Here is a 26,172-nt window from a genome sequence, read left to right as displayed (position 1 = left end):
CAATGATTTGTAATAGATATGTTTTTTTTTGTAAAAAAAAAGTAATTGACTATGTAGAAGCAGGGTGGTGTACTGTCCGTTTCAAGACAACAATATTAAGTGAATATATAAATTCACATTCTTTTCTTGTAATTGAAAAGATTTCATTCCATAAATAGTTCTTTATTATTTCATTACTTACGGATGTAAATGTTCTTGATTATATTTGCACGCAATAAAAAATAATGTTGAATATGATACATGAATCGCATCGTGCTAATATTTGTAGTTCATGTTGAAACCATGATAGAAAGCTCTGATATATATTTCTCTCTCTCTCTCTCTCTCTCTCTCTCTCTCTCTCTCTCTCTCTCTCTCTCTGTGTGTGTTTTTCTCTCGGAGGCCGCATGAAGCATTGAAGCTGTCGTAAATAATACCTTACTCTTTTACAAAGACGCAACATTTCTCCTTTTTTACCTAGAGCTTTTCAGGACATTTAGGGGTATGGGGAATATTGTTTTGACCCTTTTTAACATGCCTTATGCCTTCTCTTATTTTATCTAATAATTTTACTCCTATTAAATGACCCTCCCATTTTCCTTTTTAATATTTCTCTCTCTGTATTTCTAAGTACATAATTCTCCCTGAAGTAAAACCTGCTTCTATAGTTCAGTCGTCTCCGATCCATTGCTGTGAAGGGAGATACCGTACCTAACCTTTATTATCCACCTCCGGGGTACCTGTGCGTTACCTGGAGCCAGAGCAACCACTATGGAAGCCTTCTATCCAAACCTGTTATCCAACAGCCTGAAAGTCTGGCTTTGACCCTGGCTGTTTAAACGGGGCCGAAGAACAGCTGACTCAAGACCCGTATTATTTTTTTAAGTTAAAAACTGCAAGTATTTTTGTATAATAAGGTTTGCTGTCCCAAATTTTTAAAGGACACATAGCCCATATACATATTATACACGTGGAATATATTATTGTTCAGTTTAAGTTTTTTTTTAAATCAACATTCCATAAAAAAAACAATAATCAAAGTTACAGGCTCTAAATAAAACTCAAATACTCTTTAATAATAAGATAAAATAGACATTATAGTTATTATTAGTGAACTTTTAATTGAACTCCAAGTTTTTTTTATTATTATTTTGTGATATTTTTGTTTAAATCTCCATCGAATTTAAGGTAAAATTCCACTTAATCAACTTGTCATATGTATTACAGAAGGTTAAGTTAATTGAACAAGGATTTCATCATTCATAAATGCGAAGCTTACAGAAAAAGGTGCCTGTATTAATATACTATGTGAATACAATAGTAGATTCAGTGACGTCCAAGCTTATTATTTTGAGAAAAATAAAATGAGGAGTTTTACGGGTTTTAGAGGGGGAAGGCCCGAAGGGGTAATTTTAAGTAATTCTTAAAAATTTTAAATGGATATAATAAGGAGTTTAAAATATTTTATGCTAAAAGTACATAACACTCAACTCCATTAAATTCATAATTTTTACTGACTTTAAAAAACGCAAAGTTATTATTACTCTTATAGTAGCTTTTCATCAGTAAAAATCAATTAGCTTTGATGAAAAGAAAACTTTTATAGGGATTTTCAATGAATTACTGAATTAACAAAAACATCAACAGTTATTTTAGTTAAGTAACTTTGCCAGACAGACGCACAGACAGGTACTATACATAGACTTTAAATATGTAAGTTGAGCTCAATAGCCTCAAACTCTCCTGTTATATTAAAGGTAGGTAGGAAGGGGATATTCGACTGTAAATAACACTGGAGCCCAAAGTTATATAAATGTGTTATCTTATTCGTTGGCTCAAAAACTGGGTCCTTTTTTATTGTGTTTGCATTGTTTAGTTCCAAAATATTATTGTCAAAACTTTTAACTACCAATTCTAATCTACAGAAGGGGTAATTTAAATTTAGTTTATCATCATAAGGGATGTATGTCAATTTATCATCTATTGTCTTATCCTTCAATATGCCTGTTATATAGTATGGAGTAAATATCATTTAAGTGGAATTTTCACTAACATTAGTCGTCACAATGGTGGTCGACAACAAACAGAACGTGTTAGCCTGCCTCAAGAAGATTGTAGTTCAAAATGGACCCATCAGGGGCGCCACTGAGCAACCAATTGATTCTCAGGTAAAGTTAGTTTATATTTACGGAAAAATGTATGTAGCGGCGATATTATGATATTATGTAAAGCTAATATATAAATAAGATAAGATTTATGAGCTTATTTTTGGTGTTTTTAAGGTAACTTTAAGGTTTACTTGGCTAGTCAAGAACAAAACCCGCCTTTTATTTAGATATTAATTGAAAATATGGAGGAAACGTACTTTTGTGTTTTATTTTGAATCAGGTTATGGAAAGTTATATTGGCCTGTAGGGAAAGCAATTTTATGATCAATTCAGTTAGAGTGATAATTCGCACACAATGATTAAAAGAATTATTTGTCTAATTATTATTATTTTTAGGAAATCAAAACCTTCATCAAACGGCCGTCAGTTAAAATCCAGGCAGAGCCCAAGAAGGGAACAACCTGTTACATCAGCGGGAACGGAGGCATCGGCGGAATTTGCGACATTGACAAAGGCGGTCCCGTCTATGTTGACTTGAATGACCCGTCGCCAATGCCCGCCAATGTGCGCGCCAAGATTGCGGCGAGAAAGCGCGCAGTTTCTGAGTGCGCAAGCATCATCGCAGATCCAACACAGGTATGATATAACTATACAAGGGAGGGAGGGGACAGTGGGCTGTAAATTAAACTGATAGTATAACCAAAATTTCGTACTTTTAGTTCCAAACTAGAAGTCCTCAAACTTTTCAACCAATAAATTAATCTACATAAGGGATAATTTTGTTTATAATCATTGAGGATGCATATCATTTTATCGTCCATTGTCTTATCCATTAAAAATACTGACAATCAACTTTGGGTACAAGTGTAATTTACAGTCCAATGTCCCCTCCCTCCCTATTTTTCTCCACTAAAAATGTGAAAACGTATGTAGAAATTAAAATTGAGAGAAAAATAAAGATATCATGTTCTCTGAATCTTATCAGAAATACAATATCATATTTTTATCAGGAATAAGGAATAGGTCAATGAACGATTAATTCATATCCACAATTCACAGCATATTCATAAGTTTTATTTTATTTGAATAATTTGCCTTTGAAGTATTAAGATTCCTTTCTGTATTGTTGTGTTTTATAAATAGTTTTGATTTCCCATGTAACATAAGGATTTAAAGCGGCGTTGACGTCCAAGTGGGGAGAGGAGGTGTGTTAGGAGATATACCATTCCCCTACAGATAGAAGTTTCCATTATAGACGCCACTAACCTCCGTTATCAAACTAATCACTTTGTAATTGAGTCTTTACTACTCAGGATCAGATCGAAAATGCGCAACGCACACAAATGCGTAAATAGGAAAGACTTTTCGTTGTTTTCAAAATTTGCTTAATCCCAATTAAGATATTCCATCATAAACTTTGTTATAAGTTCTTGGCATAAGTTTTGGAATAAATGAATATTTACATAGATATTAGGATCTCAATAACTTAATAATATAATCCCTTAGTTTTGTAATAAACTGAAGAATAAATCTTTAATATTATCACATAGTTTTGACCAAAATTAAAATATCAATGTATTAACTACATAATTAGGCCTTGATAACTTATAAATGCTTATAAAACTATTTAAAATAAATAATTTCCTTAACAAAATGGATGTTGTACTGGTGGACAAACAATAGTGACTTAAAAAGCAGCTTACACCAATAAAATTCAAGTTAGACATAAAAAAATTTAGTCTGATATTTAAAGAGCATTGAAATGTTAACTATGACGCTTCATAAGTTATATGGAATATCAAATACTTTAAATGTAAAAATAAATATTTCATATAGACTAGTGGCTCTTTCTGATGGGGGAGGGATGGAACATTGGACTAAAAGAAAATTATATGCTTGGGTATACTAATTAAACTGGTACCAAAAGGTTTATAATTTCATTTTGTGTCCAAAACTTTTAGCTGATAGTTTTAATCTATAGAAGGAACAATTTTGTTTATCATAATTTGGAATGTCCAATGTCATTTATTGTCCATTGTCTTATCCATTTAAATCCTTAAAATAACCAATTTTACAGTGATAAGTTTAAGAGAAAAACTGCAAAAAAAAACTTAAAACTGCAAAACTATTGCATCATCACCTATTTTAGCTTTAACCTAAACAGGAAAAACAAGCTTTGGTCAATTTTTTTCCTAACCAGAATTTTTAAGCAAAATGCATAAAACGGATGATATAGTTGCATTTCAGAAAAAAAACATTAAATTTTTTAATTAGTTTAAAAAGCTTTTTTATGCTTCTACTGGGTTTGATTATAGTAAGTAAGATTGCGATTAAATACCAAAAATAGTAATTTACATGACTTTAAATTGATTGTATTGATTTTTTAGTATATATTTGGTTATAGTATTTCCTTGCAGAGAGAGGAGACATTTGGCTGTTTATTACACTAATACCCAAAGTTTTAAAAAACCGTTTTCTTATTCATTGGCTTAACACCTTTTGGGACTTTTATTGAGGATTGATTGGTTGATTCATTAAATTTAGTGTCCATTCGTTTCAACCACTACTTATAATCTACATAAGTGTAATAGTGTATATCTTCATTGGGGATGTACATGTACTACAATTTATCGGCCACTGTCTTATACCTTTATAACCCTGATTTTGTAATATTTTCTTCATTTTTACCATTATCATGCAATTGTCCTAAATGCATAAATAAAAACTTTCCATTCTATATTTTATGGAAAAAGACCTAAAGGGTATGAGGTCATTTTAATTAACTTCTTAGAATTGTTTTCTATAGAATCATGCTGTTTTTAAATCCTAATTACAAAGTAGTATGTCTTGAATAATGCTTTTCAGGGAGCTTTCGTATTAATCAAATGTTGAGAGCTATATTTTATCTTTATTTTAGAGACTCGTTCATAGGATTTAGAAACGGTTATAACAGAATAACTAAAGATTAATAATGGATTAATTCTTGTAAAGATTCTTCAAAGCATAAATAACTATATATATTATCATATTTTATGTTTGTTTTTTCAGGCTACAGGGCAACCGCCTGGCTGTCTGCGGTGGCGCGTGTGGCTACCCACATTCCTGCGGGTGCCCTGCTTGATCCTCTGCCTATATATTTTCATCTGCAGCTTGGAGATGTTGTCCACCTCATTCAGACTCATGGCCGGCAGAGCTGCAGGTACACATGGTGGGGACAATGCGAGAAATAATGGCTCTTTCACACAAAGTTCCTTTTTGAACACTAACCCTCCCTCTCACAACTCTCTCTCTCTCATGGAATAAATTAAAAATAAGGGGATGGGAGAGTTTGAATGATTATTACTTTAGGAAAAATTAGTTTAGGTTATGTTTGGTTATTAAATAAATAGGTTATCTGTACTCAACGGGCATTTTGTGTAAAAACATAAATTTTTTTTATCTTTTTTTGTATATTATATGTAAAACGGGAAAGTTTATTCTGATAACAATTAAAAATGAATTCCATCCAACGTAAAAATAAGAAAGAGCGATAAAAGAAATAGGAATTATAATAGCTCATATCTAAAAAAATGTTTTGGGAAAAATGATTAGACATATAACTGAGGTCAATTCTTAAAAAAAATTTGCCTCACTAAAATCATTTTACCCCACTAAAATCAGTGAGGCTCGCTAAAAATTTAGAGGGAATAAATTATGCCTCACTAAAATTTTAGTTGGGCAAACTGATTTTAGTGAAACAAAAGTTTTTTTTTAAGAATTCACCTCTGATTATTAAAATGGATTTTATCAATATGATTGATTAGTTCTTATCTCTTAATTGTGTTCTGCATTGCGACGAATTACTTTTTACCTGCATATAGAACTTATTGGATCAGGTGCAGTTCACGGAAAAATGTTCCTGGAATCGATTATATCTAAAAAAATCTATTAACTTTAAAGGCTGCTAACAGCCTAACGGCTGAACGTTTATATTATGTTCGCACAAGATTTTAACCGACCAAAAAAGTGTTATAAATAATCTGGAATAGCCATAACTAAATTATGCGCAGTTATCTCGCAGCACACATACTTGTTAAAAAAAGACTTATTTTACTCATACATTAAACATCAGACGTAAGAACAGGCAGACCGAACAAATTGTAAATAAGCTTTTTAACAGAATGATTACATCCTTAAAAAGCTCAAGCTCAAACGATGTTCCAGAGTAATGCAAAATATTTAACGCGGGCACACCTAAATCATTACAGAAAGAAATATAAAATAATAGTAATGTATAAAAAAACTACTTATTTATATCAAATACTTTGCTAAAGTCTAACTAACCCAAATAAAAAGTCGCCATTATATTTGTGTAATTTATGTCAATTGCTAATTCTAACTTGAGCAACAATTAAAAAGTCAAATGCGTCTAATTTACCTCTTTATCGGGAAATTTCCGGTTCGGGTTGCAATTTGAGTAAAATAATTGTTTTTATATACCTAGTACGATTAATATATAATTACTCTATATCAGTATATTTGTCAGCAATATAAACTAAATATTTGTTTGTCTGTACTTAGCCTTTTAGGATTAATTTCAAATCTTAAAGCGCATATTTTGATAAAAGACTGCCGCTAGGAATTAAATATTTAACAATTTTTTAATCTTCGCTTTTAAGAATTAAACTAAGAGCGTACTATTTTTTATTATTTTATTTCATGAAAAACATATTAATAAATTTTGAATTACTTTCTTGTCTTGATAACTTGCTTGCCTTTTCTTTGCTTCATTATTTTACCCTTCTTTGTCTTTCTTAGTCCACTTTTCTTTGGTTTCTTTTTTGTACTTCTGGCATTCATCTTGCCGACCTTCATATTAGACTTCTTCACACTTTTTTTTCATTGATTTCTTTTTGCTGCCTTTGGCGGCCATCTTTTTAGCACTCTTTTTCTTCAGACCTTTTTTTCTCTCGGAAGTTGATGGTTTTTTAGATGATTTTAAGGATGTGGTTAAGGCTGATTGTTCTTCTTCTAAAAGTCTTGTTAAATTTCCTACTTGTTCACTAGCAGTGTCTTCGTTTGCAACAACATTGGCAAGTATAGCAGAAATGTTTTCAAAGCTTACAGCTGAAGGATTAGCTGCGCTTTCATCGCTGACAACTAAATTATTGTTTGTGTCGTCAACTGGAATTGTTACATTTTCAGAAGCAGCTAGAACTTGACTGTTGTTTGCTTCAGTTGTAGCTACGGGTGTAACATTGTTGTTATTTTCCTCGTTGTTACAATTACCAAAAACAAAATCCATTTTTAATTTGAAAATGAAAACTGGTTGCGTTGATTGATGTCCTAAAACTGACGAAAAAAAATTTATCAAAGTTTATCAAACTTTTTTTCGAAGATTTTTTTTCTAAAGTTTGGAAGATTTTTCAATATATTCACATATTTTATTTCTGTTTTAGTCACGTGTTAAAATATAACGTTTAACTTTATATAAAAAAAGGCGTATATGTACAACTATAAATAGTTTTTACGCCTTAGCTTGAGTATAAAGGGTAGATGAGGAAAATTTGTGCTTTAGGCATAAAAAGTAGAGGATTAGAGAGAGGTAATGAATTTGACAAATTCAAAATGTGTTGAATTCAAGGACTGGATGATTTGAATCAAATTTTAAGCATGGTTTTAATAATGGATAGATGGAAAAAACATACGGACATACTTTAGTTTAAAAAAATGAAATAGAAAGTTTAGTTTTGCGTCTACCTTACATTTTCTGTAGAGTCCGAATTTAATAGACAAAACGGTCAAATCAACTCAACAATTTGTCCATTAGTACAATTATTCCAAGAATTTCAACTCTCATGTCACATAGATAGAGTCAGGTTTTCGCAATTTTTAATTTTTAAAATTATATATAAGGAAAGAAGTTTTAAGTTATTGGTCAATGAAAAACAGATTAATCTCAGTTTTTAATTATGCTTTTAATAACCGAATTCTCTCTTTTTCCACAAGCATGAAATGACTAGAATATGAGAATAATACACATATAGATATTGAATTAAAAACTCATAAAAGTATTTGAATTTTGATTATTTTGCATTACAAATTGTTTCATGCACAGAAATGTACATAAATATATGACAATGTTTTTATTTTATATAGTTTTTACTTCAATATCAATATCTTTAATCATGTATATGTGTGTCTCTTTTTAAAGGCGAAGCTTTTTTATAATTAGGGTCGGTCCGTCCGTCCGTAACGTAACGGATAGCTTTTTTCGTTAATTTATGCATGTTAGAGTTGTCATATTGATTTTAAACTTTGCATGGTAATTCCTGTAGTAGTAAGGTAAGATTTAGAATCTATATAATCATTACCAGAATGTCCGTACGTTCATTTTAAACATGTTGATTTTTATACTTTTTTGACAACAAATTTTTATGTGATCTAATAATCCGATTGATCTGATTTTTGGTATACTGATTCCTGGAACAACAAAGTACAACATTTTAAGCGAAGCAACTCTATAATCATTATTCTGTATCTATCAGTTTTTCAACAATTTTACTTACTTTGCTTCGGCTCTTTTACATTTATATTCTGATTATTCAGTTCTGACACTATACAAGTTTTAATATTCAGTGCTTCGCTTTTATGGATGTTGTCATCCTTGTTTCCAAAATAATGCAAGAATTTTCTGTTATAAAAAATTCTTCACATGTAGTGTAGGTTTTTTTAAAATAGCAATCTTTATTAGCATTTGTTGTACTACGGAATGAAAAAAAGCTAGTTAGATTTAATGTGATGAAATTTGTACTTTAAAGTTAATTTTTACATTATTTGGATAGTGCACTTTGTACGAGCGCTGATACACAATAATTAGAAGGGAGGGAGGGGACATTGAAATGTGTATTACACTAGTCCCCAAAGTTTTATAATAAAGTTTTCTTTTTCATTAGCTTAACAACTTTGGAGACTTTTTAAAAATTTTGATTGGTTGGTTGATTGAGTTGAGTGTCAAACGTTTCAACTAATTAAAATCTACAGGAATAACTTTGTATATCATCATTGGGGATGTACAGTGTACATCATTTTATTAGCCTTTAGATCCCAGATAATTAGATAAAATATTGGTAATTAAAAGCGTGCAGAGCGTGGGGTGTGTTGAGTGTTTCTAATATCTATACCCCCTTAAAATTCTGTCTTCCCTTTTTATCACCTCTTTGCCAACTTCTAGGAAAATATCTTGAAACCATGGTTTTACAGATAAGCATATTTGCTTCTAAAACATTCCTAATGCTATATTGAGGGACATACAGACGGGCATCGTGATACTTATTATATATATTAAGATAAATTTTTTTTTCAGGAAGCATTTTCCAAGACAACCCGTTGTTGCAGAACCCTGTGGTAGGGCTGATGCTTGGTGTTCTGTTCACAGTGTTGGTCCAGAGCAGCTCCACATGCACATCTGTCATTGTATCCATGGTCTCCAGTGGAAGTAAGTGCATAATATTCACTTTCGGCAGCCGCAAAACCCGTTGAGGTTTTTAAAAAGATTACTAATAAGACGAATTGCTCTTTAACCAGGATGAAATGGGACTTGGGACTGTAAATTACACTTTATCTTATTCGCTGGCCAAACTTTTTAAACAAAAGTTTAATCTACAAAGGAGTAATTTATCATAATTGCAATTTCTTGTTTTTTCCAAAATAAAAAAAAAATTCTCGACTGATCTACTTTTTTGCAATTCTTTAAAAAATTGGAAATTTAGTAAAAATTTATATAAAATGTAGAGATGAATTTCATATTTTCTTTATTAATTGTTTAAGAAATATGATCTTTATTTTTACAACAATTTAAAAATGCACACAAACTGAAATGAAATAAAGAAAAAATATTTTAACAGGACAAAATTAGAAGAACCTTCTATATCTTTTTATGTTGCAAGGGTATCAATATACTAGGGCATGTCCCTCTGTCACCTCCACATATGTATCACATTATTAATTCATTTTGACCGCATATTATTACAGCAACAAAAACTGAATCCTTACTTTAATCAATATAAACCCTGAAGTATTTGTTTGCTGTTGTTCTTTTTGTTGCTTTCCCTTAGCATGACTATTGAGCACTGACCCCCCCCCCCCCTCTACTAACCCTTTATTTGTAAAGCAAATGGAAAAAATGAGAGGTGTAATTTTTCCATACCTAATCTCTGCAAATCATTTTAAATCTGCAGGGCTACGTAGTACCCAACCTAACCTAATCTGATCAAAAGTAACAAACAAAACAATGGAAAACCAACCATCCCCCCCCCCTCTTTATTTTTGTGGGAAACATTTTTAGATAATATAACACCATGCAAAATACGAGGAAGTTAAGGAACACCAACGTTGAATCAAATTTCGTGATTTCTTCGAAATTTATTATTTTTACATTATAGTTCATTAAACTAGAATTATAAATCTTTTAATAATATATTGAGGTCTTGAATAAGCCAGAATAATGATCTATTTAATTATTCTTGATTATGCTATTAAAGTGGTATTAGTACTGGATACTTATTACAGATTAAGTAGTAATTAGAATTAAGTTTTCAGTAAAACCATTTGGAAAAACCAAGTCTAGTAAGTTATTCTTTTTTAATCTTGTGGAATATTTTCGCTTTAATTGGGCAGGCAAAGCGCAGAATTAGGCTCCTTTAATCTATAAATAATTTCTTTCTTAAATAGCAGCTAAGAAAATCACATTTCCCCCTCAAATTTACAGAATCATTGTCGGACTGACGCACAGACAGACAGAAAAAAGTGTATTATAGAGAAACTTTGCCATTAAAAATTTTAATACATAATATTAAAAACTTCATATATTTTATCCAGACATTTTTATTATTTTTATTAAAAATTAGATATAACTGGATTTTATTTATCACAGTTTAAAGTTTTAAATATTTCATTGTATATCATAAAATCTTGTTAAACTAAAGTTTCTTTAGATTCATAGCAAGGAGAGGGTGAATGCCTTAGTCTATAAACAGGCGTTACTCAATAAGATGAACAGTTTCAACTTCCAAAAAGAAATTGTGCTATCGATAGGTTTGTTGCGGGGAGGAAGGTGACATTGGAGTGTAAATTTCACTAGTAACCAAACTTTTCTTTGGCTTCAAAACTTTGGGTATTATTATTGAATTTTGATTGGTTAAAACTAGTATAGTAATATTACATTTCGTTGTAGAAACTTCAAAATTCAATTAAAGTCCTAAAAGTTGAACAGCCCTAATTCCCCTTCCTCCCTATTAAAAGGGACAAAGTCCTGCAAACTAAACCTGGAATTTTTTGTTATTATTGTAAAGTTTACATAAAAAAAATCACGTCGCTGTTGTAACAAAGAAAAAGTGTCAATTTCCTTTAAACTTAAAGTAGGCCACAAAAAAAACGATATTAATGTTTAACAAAGGTTAACTTAGGTTAGGAAAGTCTCACATGTAAAGGCCTTAAAGACATATTTTATTAGAGGGGGGGGGGGGCATTTATAAATTCGAGAGATTATATTTATACCAGAAAAGTTACTCTGTGATTTTCCATACTACGTTGTTTGGGTCAGGAGCATACACTTTGTCAGGGATTTGGATACACGATAATGGATAATAAATATTCTCTGCCTCGCTTATTCTTTTCATAAAACTTTGTCAGGGAGTTGGGTACATGATAATAAACGGTAAATAATCTTTAAATTCGAAAGCTTGGTAATTTAAAAATTTATCATTTTATTAAAAACTACTTCCATTGTCTAACGTTACCTAATAAACATTAAAAGGACTAGCTATATACTTTTTATTTGATTTTTCCTGTGTCAATGTTTTAAAAAATTACATTCTTGTTAAAAGTTCATACTATGAACAAAAGAAATTTATACTATTTCAAGAAAAGTATGCGAGAGAGAAAATTTTATCTTGACAAAAATAATATTATTCTCAGCGAAGCTAATATAAAGTTAGTCTTTTCTTACATTTGTTTTTCTTTATTCATTGACATACTTGAATTTAATGAAACATTTTTTTAGTTTAGTTTGATTACTTGGCTTAAACCTTTAATTTGGTGGTTTCCATCTAATTGCCCTAGACCACAAACAAAGTTTTGTATGCTTTTTTGGGTTAGGTTAAGTAAAGAATACAATAGCTCCGCAGGGATAAGACCCTGTAGTGATAGTGTTACGCTTGATAAGAGCCCCCCGCAGCTGGGTAGAAATATTTTTTTTAAGAATTAAAAAATGGGGATAGGGGTGTATTTCTTATTCAAAATTGTTTTTGCTTTCTTTTTAGTAACTTATGGACATTACTTTACTTGTTATATTTATTCAAACCTAAGAGCAAACACAATGGAAGCCATATTGTTCAACAAGGGTAAATATGTCCATATCTAATACTCAAAACCAATTTTACAAGATAAGAACAGTAAACTTTTAAACAATGAATAAAATGAAAATATAAAAAATAATTATTTAGTTTTTTCAGTTTTAGGCATTTTTTTCAAATTTCATGGTTAAACTAAAATTATTATTTATTTATTAACTTGGCCAGTTACAAGATGTACGGACATACTTAAGCAATACAGTAAGTTGACAATTCGTCTTAAATAGTGCAAATAAAGATTATACATACAAACAGATAAATATGCATTTTTCTATAGTTTAATCTCAATATAGAGAAAAATGGTACCCTTTTACATAACAACTTTTAATTCAGACAAAAAATTTCATTAAATGACGAGAAAAAAAAGATTATACAAGATACATAAATACAGATTAATATGCACTTTTTCTATTGTTTAATTTTATTTTTTTCAAAAAAAAAATAAGATTTTACATAATAACTCTCAATTCAGACACAAGTTATACTTAAATAGTGCGAAAAGGGTTATATGTATATACAGATTATTATGCAGTTTTCGATTAATATGCAGTTTTCATATAGTTTAATCTTAATTATCTTAATCAATTTTAAAAGATAAACTTTAAGTTTTAAACGTTTCAGTAACCTGACCTAAACAAAGAAGAATGACTAGACTTACTTTATTTTGAATTTTGGTGCCTTTCTGGTGCTGTGATGGATATTTCTGTCTGTCTTCAGGGTGTCTAAGGGATAAGACTACGGATTAAATTCCATCATCATTTATAATAATACCTCTATATGTAGATTATCCATAATTCTATGAGGGAAGGTTTGGACAATATTGCTGGTTTGTACGATCCAATCAAGATTTAAAGGAACAGACTAGGGGACTTGTTATGGGGATCAGTTTAATTTACATCCCAAAGTCCCATCCCTTCCTGTGGAGTGTCCTAGTAAACCCATTATCTGACCTACTTAACACACACACACCCATACACATCCACGCACACACCCATACACAAACACTGCACTGAAATGAAAGTGAAAGAAAGAAAAAGGCCTTTTTGCTTGTTATGTAACATACAGGGATAGAGAGATAGCTAAGTAAAAATAATTTAAATTAGCAAAAAAAACAGATATACTTCATAATTTTTCAATAAGCAGTTTTAAATTATATGAATTAAAGATACATTTGTTTAAAAAAAGTATTAAACCTTCTCTGGACCCATAGAAAGGTTCACTGTAAGGGAGAAGCATATCAATTCAGACATACATCCTGTTACTTTTATATTTATGGAAATGCCTTTATTCTTGATGGTATTTAAAGGTGAACCTTTTCGTGCATCCTTCTCCGTCATACTATGAGAGAGAGAGAGAAACAGGCAGACAGAGAGAGAGAGAGAGAGAGAGAGAGAGAGACAGACAGACAGACAGACAGACAGACAGACAGAGAAAGAGATAGACAGATAGAGAGTGAGAGAGAGAAAGGGAGAAAGAGAGAGAGAGAGAGAGAGAGAGAAAGAGAGAGTCACAGAGAGAGAAAGATAGGATTAGAATAAATAAAAAGCTTTTACAAATCCACTTATGTCTAGAACCTTATTTCTGTATCGAGGGATCGGCCAAAAGAATATAATTTTATAGGTTTATATTGACTATATGGATTAAATAAAAATGTGTAAAAATTTGACATATTCCTAATAACAAAGACAGAATTGAAAGAATTATAAAAATTTTATTTGTGGAAACAAAGTTTACCTCTCTCTGCATGCATAAGCTAATACATAATATTCTAGCGGATGCGCTCATAGCATCCAGTTGCTTAGTGTTAGAAGGGGTAATAAAAGTAAAAAAAACTTAAAATAATCATAAGACTGACATTTGATAGAAAAAATGTAAATGTTCTCTCCAACATTTCAGTTGATACCGAAAACTTAATCTACATGCAGTGGCGTGCGAAGCACTTTGTCTAGGGGGGGGGGGGCATTTTGAAGATTTTGTAAAATTTTGCCCCCCCCCCCTAAATCAAAGTGCCCCGGGGGGGCAGGGGGGGCGATTGCCCCAAATGCCCCCTTCGGTTCGCACGCCACTGCTACATAGCTAAAAAAACTTATTTAAGTAAATCAAGAATTATCAAGTTAATAAATGTATAAATATTATCAACCATAAAAACAAATATTATCAAAAGATAATAAGAGTAAAAATAGAATGTTATGTTGCAAAAATTCATTATTTTTTCCTTTAGAAATTCTCTAATTTTTATTTATCCATTTGTTCTTCTTTGTTTATGGATGATACTAATTACACTAGCGGCTACGCCCCTAGAGGCCTCTAGAGGCACTGGAGGTTGGGAGGGAGAATTCGACCCCAACCCTTCATATTCAGTTTCAGTTTGAAAAAGAAAAGTAAAGCATGTCGGTTCAGTGGTTAGCTAGATCCTTAGTATACCCACATAGACAAACACACAGACAGACAAAGATCCTGTTATTTCAAAATGAATATTTGAGAAATGAAAATCACATATGCATTAAACACACACACACACACACAAAACTCATACAGACATTTAACACACACACAAACCGTACTTTTTTATTTTACTTTATGGGCAAACATGTTAAAAAAACTGCTTTAAAAAGTTTTTTTCTTGCGCTCCTACTCCTTAACTAGAGTATTTTCTATATAACTAGAGTATATCTAAGTTTGTGGGAAGGGAGAGAGGGGTAAAACGTAACTTAACTTTTGATTTTAGTCTTAACAAGAATACTGTTTTCAAAATTAAGGGGTACCCATCATAAAAACAGTTCTAGACCCATCCTGGACGCAGAAGAAGCTTCATTGTAATTATTATTTCAATATTAAATTACAGGACTGTGCTATTTATTATTTCAGCTTGTTTTCATATACTGATACACAATACACATTGTCCTTGTAATTAAAAACTTTGTTGTATTATAATGGCAAAAGCATACATGAAGGAAACTACTTTAGTCCGCCTGGACACCCGCCAAAATTATTTCTTATTTACACTCTCACATGATAGTTAGAAGGGGGAATTTATTTCTCTTCTCTTAGATTTATTTTGTTTATGGTAAGGGAAAACTTAATATATTACTCTAAAATTAAAGTAAGGTGGTTGAAATCTTTTCTTAAAGATTATTTTGTTTTCGAAAGGGGCAACAAATTAACATTTCTTCTCTGATGACAGTAAAGTAGTTGAAAAATATATCATAAATAGATGTCCAAGGGTGTTTACCCCCCTCAAACTTAAAAAAGAACATTACATTACCCACCTAAACATTTGAAACACCTAATTTTACCCCCCTCCCCTCATTATTTTCTTATTTCAGAAAAGTAATAAAGCAAGGAATTGTAATACATGAATAACAATATTAATAAACAAATTCTGTCTGTAGCTTAAAATTCTATAAGAAAAGAGAAATATTAACTCCTCCTAACTGCATGATAGAAAAATACACAGAGCATTTTTACTTAAGCACTTATTCTTATCTAGGCATAAGGGTATTTAGTTTAATTGAATTAAAAGGTTGTTAATGTTATTAAGTACCCAAAGCAGTATAACAATGTTGTTTCTTGACTTAAGAACTTCGGATACTTTAATTAAATTGTAATCGGTAAGTTCCAAACTAGCAGTGTCCAAACTTTTCAACCAACAACCAAACTGCTAAGTGTGTTACTGTTCATCAACATAATGGACGTATATCAATGTATACTCCATTGTCTTATCCCTAAAGATCCCTGGTTTTTTCACGTGTATTGACATAAAGAATTTGGCCAAGGCGCCAGATACAATATAAATGTGTTGTTCCTAGTAATTAGAACTGCATTACATTCTCTATGCCTTTTAAAAGTTTTATTATTAACAATCGACACGCGGTGCTTTAGACACCTTGTTGATCACTGATCTCACCCCCCCGGCCCCCCCCCCCCCCTATTATTAAAGTAATTTAAAGTAATATGGGAAGGGGGGTTAGGTTTTTGTTTGTTTGTTTAATACTCTAGGTAATATTAGGTTAAGTTTTATTGGGTAATGGGCAGCCCCGCAGAGGTAGGACCACCTACAGGCACCAAATTAACCGCTCAATTTCTAAAAATCAAGTATTGAAAAAATCTGGGGATTTAGGACACGTTTATTGACATCAAATGACTCAAGTGAATTCTTTCTTATAAGAAGTAAACACAGACACACACACGTCATTACAATCGGAATAGTTAATCAGAAATTATAATCATGCAGTTTTTGGTGTATCAAATATAACTAACTACCCTTTTTAAAATCGAAGATTTTCTAAAATTAGACCGTCTGTCTGTCCGTAAATAATTAGTTTTTGTTAAGTTGGGCATGTTAGAATTGTTGTATCGATTTTAAACTTTGTATAATGATTCCTGTAATGGTTAGGATTTAGAAAGCGTAGCATTTCTATAATCCACACCAGAAAGTCCGTAGGTCTATTTAAGCAATTTTGCAAGTTTGTATCCAATTTTTTTTATTCCTTTTAATTAATTTTCTGCTTATCTTCGGGGCACTCCATTTCAACCTAACCTAACCTGATCAAAAGTAAAATAAAAACATACGAAAAACAACTACCAGTGCTTACGATAGTACTTTTCGTAATAGCCCAAAGAAACATTGTTTCTAAAATGCGTCATTTACTTAAACTCAAAGATATACAAAAGATTTTGTTACAAATTGACCACAATATTAGAGGTTTATTTTTCTAATTGACAAGGTTATTAGGACAAACTATGTCTTAGTTTTCCAAAGCGCAGTTTCTCTTAAACTGTAGTCCATCCGTCTAGCCCTCGAAATGTTTAAACATGACAATAATTGTTTCTTGAGTAATTACGGATTTGAAAAGCATTGGTTTTCAATTAAAACACCCTGTCAAAAAACATGGCCGTTGTTATATTGTGAAACTTGTTATAAACTCATGAGAAATAGTTTTAAACCTTTCCACGACCCTTTCCTGAGATCCTTCGGGACAGGCAGACAAACACACTGTTACTTGAATAAGGATTTCGTAAAAATTTTGCATTTAAAAAAGTTCTCTTGGTATTTTTCAACAAAAACAATGTTTATTTTATTATTGCCACGCTACTTATAAACATAATTGTTCTTGTTTAAGGAAAAATACTTAAGGACGCAATTTTGTGTTAAGTTAAACTAAGGGAAAAACTGTAAACAAAAATCTGTAAAGAATTTTTGAGTTAACGTGAAATTTTTATCCCTATACAGAAGTACCTGAATATGTTTATTGTGTATGTCTAGATTTCTCGGCTTCTTTTCAAGATAGAAAGCTGATTTTTTTTCAAGATTTTCCAGAACAAAGAACCTCGCTGTCCAGTATTTTTTTTCAACTCATTTTGTCCGCCTGTCTGTCTGTAATAAAATAGATAAAATATATAAATGTGTCTTTCTCTTATGTTGTTTAAGAAATAAAAAAGATAGATTTTTTGGTAATGATTATGCTGACTAATGTGCAGGAACTGTACAACTCACTTTGTCCGTCTGTCTGTCTGTAATATCTTGGGGACATATATTAAATAAATGTGTTTTTCTCTTCTGCTGTTTCAGATTTAAGGTAGATTTTTTATTTCTGTCGCTCGTCAAATGTGTATATCATATTTTTATAATTTTTTTTTTAGTTTTGGAGGTTCAGTATGCAATTCCAATGATCATGGGAGCTAATATTGGAACATCCCTGACAAATACTTTGGTTTCTTTCTCTCAAGTTGCTGAACGGTAAGTCTAGTTTGTTAGCAGCTGCGCTTCTGGACAATTTAGTTTGTAGGTAAAGATTTTTGAGAACAAGTTAAATTTATTTTATGCAAATTTAAGTTAAAATAGAAAAGTATTTTTTGCCAAAAATCTGATTCATTTCATCTTTGCTATGAATGTAATCTGCCTTGTTTTATTGTATCCTATAATCTAAATAGTACTATTATAACGACTACAAAACAAAATATTATTAAACATTCCGAGAATAAAATAAATAAGAAAATTAATATAATTCTGGTAGCTTATTAAACAAGGATGGGAACATCCATGAGTACTAAAATATCGTGGACGGAAATAGAGTAAAATTTTTAAAAAATATTTATGTTGTGAAATGTGTAACTTGATATTTTTTTGTTATTTATATTTTTTAGCATGACTGACAAACCGACGGACATAGTAAATTACATGCTAGATTCTTATTGGTATAGGGCATCCTCACAAAAAAAATCAACCGGCTATTTGGAAAAGCAGGCAAGAAAATCCCCTGTAGCGTTACGGTCTGATTTACGGACAGAAAAAGTGAATTAAAACATAAATTTAAGGTGGTATGAGGTCGATTCCCCCCCCCCCCCCCACTTAAAATGCCTCTAAAGGCCTCTACGGGCTTAACCGAGAGTCAATATGAAAGCAATAAATAATGTTATATTTATGAATATGACAGAAAATCGTCTTTTTTTGTGACTAATTTAGAAGAAAGGATACTAGTAAGGTATGCAATAAACAAAAGAGTAACATGTAGGATGGACACATGAACGAACCTAATTAAAAAGTAACTTCACTACTCTTACTAAAAACATAATAACAATTCTGTTTAATCTCCAGAATGTACTAGTACTCAGGGATCATAAGGGATAAGGCAATAGAAGATAAATTGATATATATACTCAATGATGATAAACAAAATTATACCTTCTGTAGATTATATTATTGGTTGAAAGGTTTAGACAGCGCCAGTTTAAAACTTACCTAAGAAAATTCAATGGCATTAACCAACGTATTTAATCTATTGAACAAAATAACGTAGTTATAAAACTTTGGGTACCAGTGTAATCTTTAGAAGCGAAGCTAATCCATAAATAACTTTGTTTCTCTGACCGTCAGTTTTCAGGGCTATAATGGAAAAGTGATTTTCTCGACTGTAATTTAAGATAGAAGGTTGTATTATTGTTTGAAGATTCCCTTTACCAACAAGCATTTCTAATATAATATACTTGGTTCATTGGTTTGTCAGACATGCTACAATATATGAATTTTAAAACATATAAACAAAAAAAGATATGAAAGTTTTCGTGATTTCTAATAGTTCACTTTTAATTTATGACTACTGAACATCTGCTGTTAAAATCACTTTGTCCTGAGCTGGATCTTTAGATGTGTAGCCGTTGCCGTGGCCGTAGTCGTGGCCCTAATCGTAGCCGTAGCTGTAGCTGTTTGAAGTTTTTACGTATTATTATTATTATTATTTTTTATATTTTTACTGAAAATTCAAAAAGTGTTTGGGATTTAAAGATCGCATATAGCCGTGGCCACGCGTAGCCAATTTGATTTAAAGATAGCTATTAGGTTAGTGGCTGTACCTCTGGCAGCGGCAACGGCTACACACTTAAAGATCCAGCTCTGTAATAATTTTCATCCATGTTTTTAATGCTTCACTTCTCATGGATGTTGCCATCCTTGTTTATTTTGTTATTACCTAACTTTTTTTAATTAACCAGATTAATTTTATTTTATTTATTTAAAAGAAACTTGATTGAACTGGATTTTGTATATATATAACCTTTGCTTGGCCAATACAGACTCTATAAAGTGTTCATCTATTACAACTTTTGTTATTATTGGATAAATTTAATAAAGCTTGCGTATCAGGTGTAGTTTACGGTAAAATGTTCCTGGAATCGATTATCTTCAAAAATCTTTAAACTTTAAAGGCTGATGCGGCCAAACGGCTGAATGTGTTTATAAAGCTTAATATTTCTAGGCTATTTTATATGCAAATTAAAGTCTTGTAATGGTTTTAGGCCATTTCTTACAACTAGAAAATAAAATAAATTTTCAATCCATAAGTTAGTTTGAAAAAAGACCTGCAAATAAACCTTAGATGATTTTAATTTCCAATGATGACTGTTTTAAAAATCTTCTAAATTGTATCAACACCTACTTGGACTTTTTTCCTGTGCATCAATATTTATATCAAAGTATTTTCTCATCAATACGAAAAAAAATATGTCTAGCATCGTATTATATCCAGCTTTCTACGAATATAAAAATGTACAACCATAAGATTAAAACCAGTTTTTTAGCCCCGAGGTGCCGAAGGACATTTTATATCCGCTGAAAGCCGATTATAATACGATGCGAGAAATAACTATTATAACATTCAACTTACACATAAAAAAGTGTCATACAGGACGATTAAGTTCAATAGCAGAGACTTATAAAAAAAGAAGTAAATCGAAATTATATAGATCCCTCTTTAGATCCCTTTGTAACTTAGCATAGATCCCGGAGTGTTTTTATTTTACTGCCTTCAATCCACAAGATGCTACAGGCGCAGCCACTAGTTTGAGAACAGTGAGAAATGTTTGTTGAAAATTTTGTGAATTGGCTTGTCCGATCAAGTTATCCTTCGTTATAACTTAAAGTGTGTTCGAAAGATATAAGGAAAACGTTTCAAATGCTAATTAAAGTCAAAGAAGCATACAATGAGAGAAAGAAAAAACTTTATATTAAAAGAGAATTGTAAATAAAAAGAAAATGACAAAGAAAAAAGAAAGGAGAGAACACTAGAATATTATTTTTGAATAGTTTTACTCTAAACCCACCCAAAAAAATAATAATGTGGAAAAGTACCGTGAAACTGTGGTATGCGGCAGCTCTGGACCATGCAGAAACCAAGACATTATAGTGATGCTACGCACCTAGTTAAATCCTGTTATTCTACAATTATGAAGCCACCTGAAAAGATGTCAGATAACGGTACTGATTTTATCTCTCAGTTGTCCTGCAAATGGAGGGAGGGGTGTTACCCCTCCCTCTCCCATCTTAAGCACCGGAACCTTCCCCTTCAACCACCAAGTTATCAGCACCACCTCAACCCTGAGGATAAAGGATCTAAACCTGCCCTCACCTGATAGAATCACCCCCACACAGACTGTTGTTGTCACAAGTAATCATCAAACCTTCCCTCTTTAGTACCCAGACCTACCACTCAACCCCTCTATGCTTATCTACCTATTGTGCTGCTCCATGGGCTATCCTGCCTGCCCCAGACAGGGATAGCCATCTACCTAACCATTGCAATTATCTATGTTTTACTGTATGATTTATCTTTAACCATCTTTATTCCTAATCCATATGTATTTATATTATGGCTAACTGTATTCTTAATTCCCCCCACCCTTTCCAGGGATGGGGAATCATGATTGCCCAAACTGACTATTGTATATGTATTATAATGCTTTTATGTTATGATCATTTATTCCTATCCATGTAGTTATTGTTTGTTGTATATAGCTTTAGTATCCTTTAAACCTTCAATAAAGTGACAACTGAAATAGATGTTGATTCTTGTCTAGTGAATGCTAGAGAAGCGTAGCTTCTCTATAGTAAGGTGTCCACGTCTGTTCACACTGCCGTAGTCTTTATTCGAACTCTGGTGTCTGCCATTTACCCTAGGCGGATACCACAACTTTTGGTGACAGCTGTGTGAGATTACGGCGAACCACAAGTGTAGAGCAGACGCGCAGCTGAGGCTAAGGTACTCCCAGCAGTGAAACTGGCAAAACTGACACAAGCAACCTGAATTACCCACCCTGGACAGCAAGTCTAACTCTGCATCCGGCAGTTGTGGAAGTGAAACTGGACGAAGAACCGCGAGAAGCGCCGACATCTAACGGAGAATTGAGCGCTCAAAAGGCTGAAACAGGCCTGCGGACCGGCTGAAACAAGCCAAATAAGTGTAAACGGCTGAAAATAGGCCAATTTTACTGCAAGAGATAGCAGGATCCGAACCAGTGGCGCTAGCAGGACGGGACATTCCCTGCCGCCATCAGCTGGATTTGGATAAGCGGCGCTAGCAGGACGGGACATTCCCTGCCGCCGATAGGCTGAAACACGCCACCTAGCTGCAAGCTGCGAGCCAACATACGAGTGTAGTGCACCAGAACAGAGAAAAACTACGTCAACTCCAAGTATCCTGAGAGGCTACAACGCAGCCACCCATCTAGAAAAACAGATATTATGTCACAGTGCAGGGATTACCACCCTGGTGTGATGGCTAAACAATAGATTTATGAGCAAAGCTTGGCAAACAAATTGTTGTGTTGTGATAAATCTAAAAATAGAACAGGCTTGGATTTATTGTGTATTGTGATAACAGCTAAAAATAGGACAGGGTTAGTAAACAAATCTGTTATGCAATTGTGATAAGGACAAAAATAGAAGCTAGATGTAATATAATAAAGACCCTGATATACAATCAAATCACCTCAAGCCTATAGCACAACAACAATACACCCCTTATTCCAAGGGAAAGGGAGGAGCCCCTCTCAATTGAAGGCAAATACAATCAGGGTGATATAATAGATAAGCCTAGGATTAAGAAGAAAAGGCACTATTACACCAGCACACAGTTACCCCCCTCCCTCACAGGGGGAACGGACGGAGTTACCCCCGTCCCCTCACGCGCTCCCTCCCTCCTACCCACACTAGACTAAGTCCGTCTGTAGTGTGGGGCTAGCGACCGGGAACACAAAGCGCCATTCACGGGTAGCGCAACAGAGTGCGGAAAATATCATAAGTTCAACGGACAAAGCGGACCAACGAGAGAGCGAGTTGAGGGACAAGTGCGCGTTTTATCTGTGTGCGCGGATTGACGGTGCGTAAGCGCGCTGCACGGAAAGGAGATTTCACGCACACACACACACACACACACACACACACACACACAGGAGAGGGGCCACTCTATAGCATACAACAGAGATATTTTTTTAGGAGAAAAACTTGCAAGCTCCTCCCTCCCTGTCTACAGTGTGATAAGGAAAACTAAACCAGTTCCTTAAACCCGCTCAGACCCTCAACATCTCCTAGCCCTGCCAACCCTACTTCAAAGCTGAGTGGTTAGTGAAACAAATATATGTATATATAAATACCCAAGTGATAAATAATGTTGTTTTTTTTTGTATCATGGGTACAAGTAAGTGAATACTAACCCCACCATACAACACTGGAAACTGATATGGTAACTGAACGAAAGTACGCCCACCCTGTGGACATAGCCTGACTTGATGCCCCACACTGGGCAGTGGTGGTGTGTACCTGGACCATCGACCTCATAGTTGTGAACTTTATACAGAGGAAGCGTGATTTTTTTTTGGAGCAAGGAGGAAAGCTAGCTAGCTCTGGGGATATTCTTATACACGTATATATATATATGGGAGTGTAGCCATATATATATATATATAGTTAGCCTACCTATCCATATATCTACCAGCGGATACGCTCCTAGAGACATCTGTGGATCCCTAACATATTCCTTTTACCTTTAAGCTAAGATCCGCTGGTTATCACAGAAATCAAGAGCTATACTGGAAAGGAGAACAACTCAGGCTCAACAGTTAAGCAAGACGCTGGCACCAACAGACCAACCCCCTGCTACTTATCATGGGGACGCGCCAGCCACAGAAACTCTTGAGCCAGGAGGACCAAGCCTACGGCTACGTGGACTACCACCCTAATTACACAGCTATAGTATTTATATTAGGGGTGAGCCGGCTCGAACCCCCTTGCGGCGCGGCTACTCTACTCTGCTCCTACATCTACAAGATAAGAACTTGGCAGCCCCTAGCCCGACGTGCGGAAATAGAAGACATTCATGATTGGGCGTTAACTGTGTGCCTAGGCCTGCTGCTGACACTGTGGTGGACAGAAGTCTTCATTTGGACCAGAACCACCAACATCTGTACCCCACCACTCTCTGCTTCTTCATACACGATACTGCTTCTGTTATTACTCTGGCCTACTGTGTTGAGTACAGTGAACATCAAACACATGCCAGGTCACAGACCCCTGGTCCCTGAGATGCCCTTGTCTGGAAGGGTGACTGAATGTCCGCTGCACCGCTCCTGTTCAGTTGGTGCTCAACGCACGAGAAATAGCAATACTGGACTGGGGATTGCTGAACCTGTAGGTGTCCTCCTGGGGGTGTTGAACGATGCAACTGAGCCTAATGAGAAGGTGACAAGCTTCAGAGACTTAGTGGCCAGCCCCAAGATGGACACTACTACCAGAACTGAGATTTCAAAGGGGCCCAGCCCTAGGGCCAGTACCACCTGTTTCTGGGGTGGAAAGGTCCTCCCTGGCACTGGCCTCACCAATCTGGAGGATGGGGAGCGGTCCCAGGGGAATAGGCTCTTCACCCAGATGCCCGACGCGTACCTGGGGGTGGGGGAGCCGCCACCCAAGCCTCCCTGGGAGCCCCCAGGCATGGAACGACTGGGGACCGGCCTAAGGATGGGGACTGGTGACCTGCTGCAGTGGAAGACTTTACCCAGCACGGAGGGAGCAGGGTTGACCAGCAGCAGTGAGGCTGTTCCCCCACACTCCAAGACCAGATGCCGCTACTCTGTTGAACCACTGCACATGTCCCAGCCAAGTTCCCCCATGCTGCTGAAGATGGAGGCCCACCAGGATGCAGAGCTCCAACTAGGGAAGTCAATAAGAAGGCCACCCCTTGCCAAAACCAGAACCACCGCAGGGGCTCCCCACCAGCAGCTGACGGAGCCTGGCAGGGACGCAATACCAGCTGGCAACTCTGGCCCAACTCAGGTGGCTACCAACAGGCTGCTGACAGTCCGGAATACAGTTCAGGCTACCATCAGTATGGCATCTTCTGGGCCTTGCTGGTCCACCTGTGGGTACCTGTCCACACACTGGCCACAGGTACCCCCCAGAGATCATAGCCCCCTTTCCGACTGGCACCATCAACAGCCTTTGCTACCAACCACCTGGCATACCCAGAGGCAGGATCCCTCATGTGGAGAAGCACCTGCAGAAGCTAAGGCCGAGGCTGGCCTCGCCACCCAGGGGAGGAGAGCCGCTGTTGGATGGAAGGAACCTGTGTGTATGGGGAGGAGGCTGAATGTAACCAAGGAGCCACCACAAGCAGCCCAGCACCGCCTGACCCCTAGTAGGGGAGACCCTGTTTGTCAGCTGGTGCCCCAACTGGAGGAGGAGAGACCTGGCAGGTTGATACACCCTGGGGAAGCCGGCCTGATGGGACCCAGCTGGACGAAGGGGCGCTGCCGCTTCAACGGCCACACAGCCGCCAAGTGTAGAACCGGTTGGGACCGGGCAATGAAGAAACACCAGGCCGCCCAACAACCTGCATGCAACCAGTCTGCCACCCAGGTCCACCTGGAGGGAGATGCCCAGCCGTCACCCCAACTAGCTGCCGCCGCTGGGGCCGCGGCTACCCAGGAGTCTGTGTCTCAGATTGGGACCATGGTGGCCAGGATCAACGTGCTGGGAGGAGCGGCTGAACCCAACCAGGTTGGCCTGGACCTCAGCCGCAACCACAGGGGACCGGTGTCCGTAACCCCTGTCACCCCCAGCAAGAGCCGAGGGGCGCTACCCAGCGCCACCGGGACGGTGTACGGGGAGGCCCTGGCGGCCGCCGAGTGGGAGAGGCAAGAGGCGCTAGCCAGCGAGTCTGAGTCGATGTATGGGACGCCAACCGGCGTCGCCACCTGGAAGGAACGAGAGGTGCTTCCCTGCACCACCAAGCTGATGTCTGGGGCGACAACCGTCGCCGCCACCTGTGAAGACTGGGGGGTGCTATCCAGCGCCCCACGCTGGTGCCTGGGGCGACAACCGTCGCCGCCACCGAGAGACCTGGACCCCTGTGAAGACTGGGGGGTGC

The 26,172-nt window shown here is 35.1% G+C and overlaps 1 protein-coding gene across 1 annotated transcript in view; it reads left to right on the top strand.

Moving 5' to 3' along the window:
- Nucleotides 1–611: 611 nt before the first annotated feature.
- Nucleotides 612–26,172, top strand: part of LOC145329472 (sodium-dependent phosphate transport protein 2A-like) — a 43,765-nt gene continuing 18,204 nt past the window's right edge. Inside the window, exons 1-6 of the mRNA XM_080173637.1 lie at nt 612–1,167; nt 2,038–2,147; nt 2,484–2,723; nt 5,136–5,286; nt 9,433–9,564; nt 18,122–18,218. Of these exons, the coding sequence (XP_080029763.1) occupies nt 2,046–2,147; nt 2,484–2,723; nt 5,136–5,286; nt 9,433–9,564; nt 18,122–18,218 (722 nt within the window). The 5' untranslated portion in view covers nt 612–1,167; nt 2,038–2,045. The remainder of the gene's footprint in view (nt 1,168–2,037; nt 2,148–2,483; nt 2,724–5,135; nt 5,287–9,432; nt 9,565–18,121; nt 18,219–26,172) is intronic.

The sequence above is a fragment of the Acartia tonsa genome, chromosome 10 (genome assembly GCF_053477335.1).
Source record: "Acartia tonsa isolate MP-2025a chromosome 10, ASM5347733v1, whole genome shotgun sequence".
Classification (NCBI taxonomy): domain Eukaryota; kingdom Metazoa; phylum Arthropoda; class Copepoda; order Calanoida; family Acartiidae; genus Acartia; species Acartia tonsa.
Note: the sequence above shows the minus strand (reverse complement) of the source record. Positions and strands in the feature narration are given on the sequence as shown.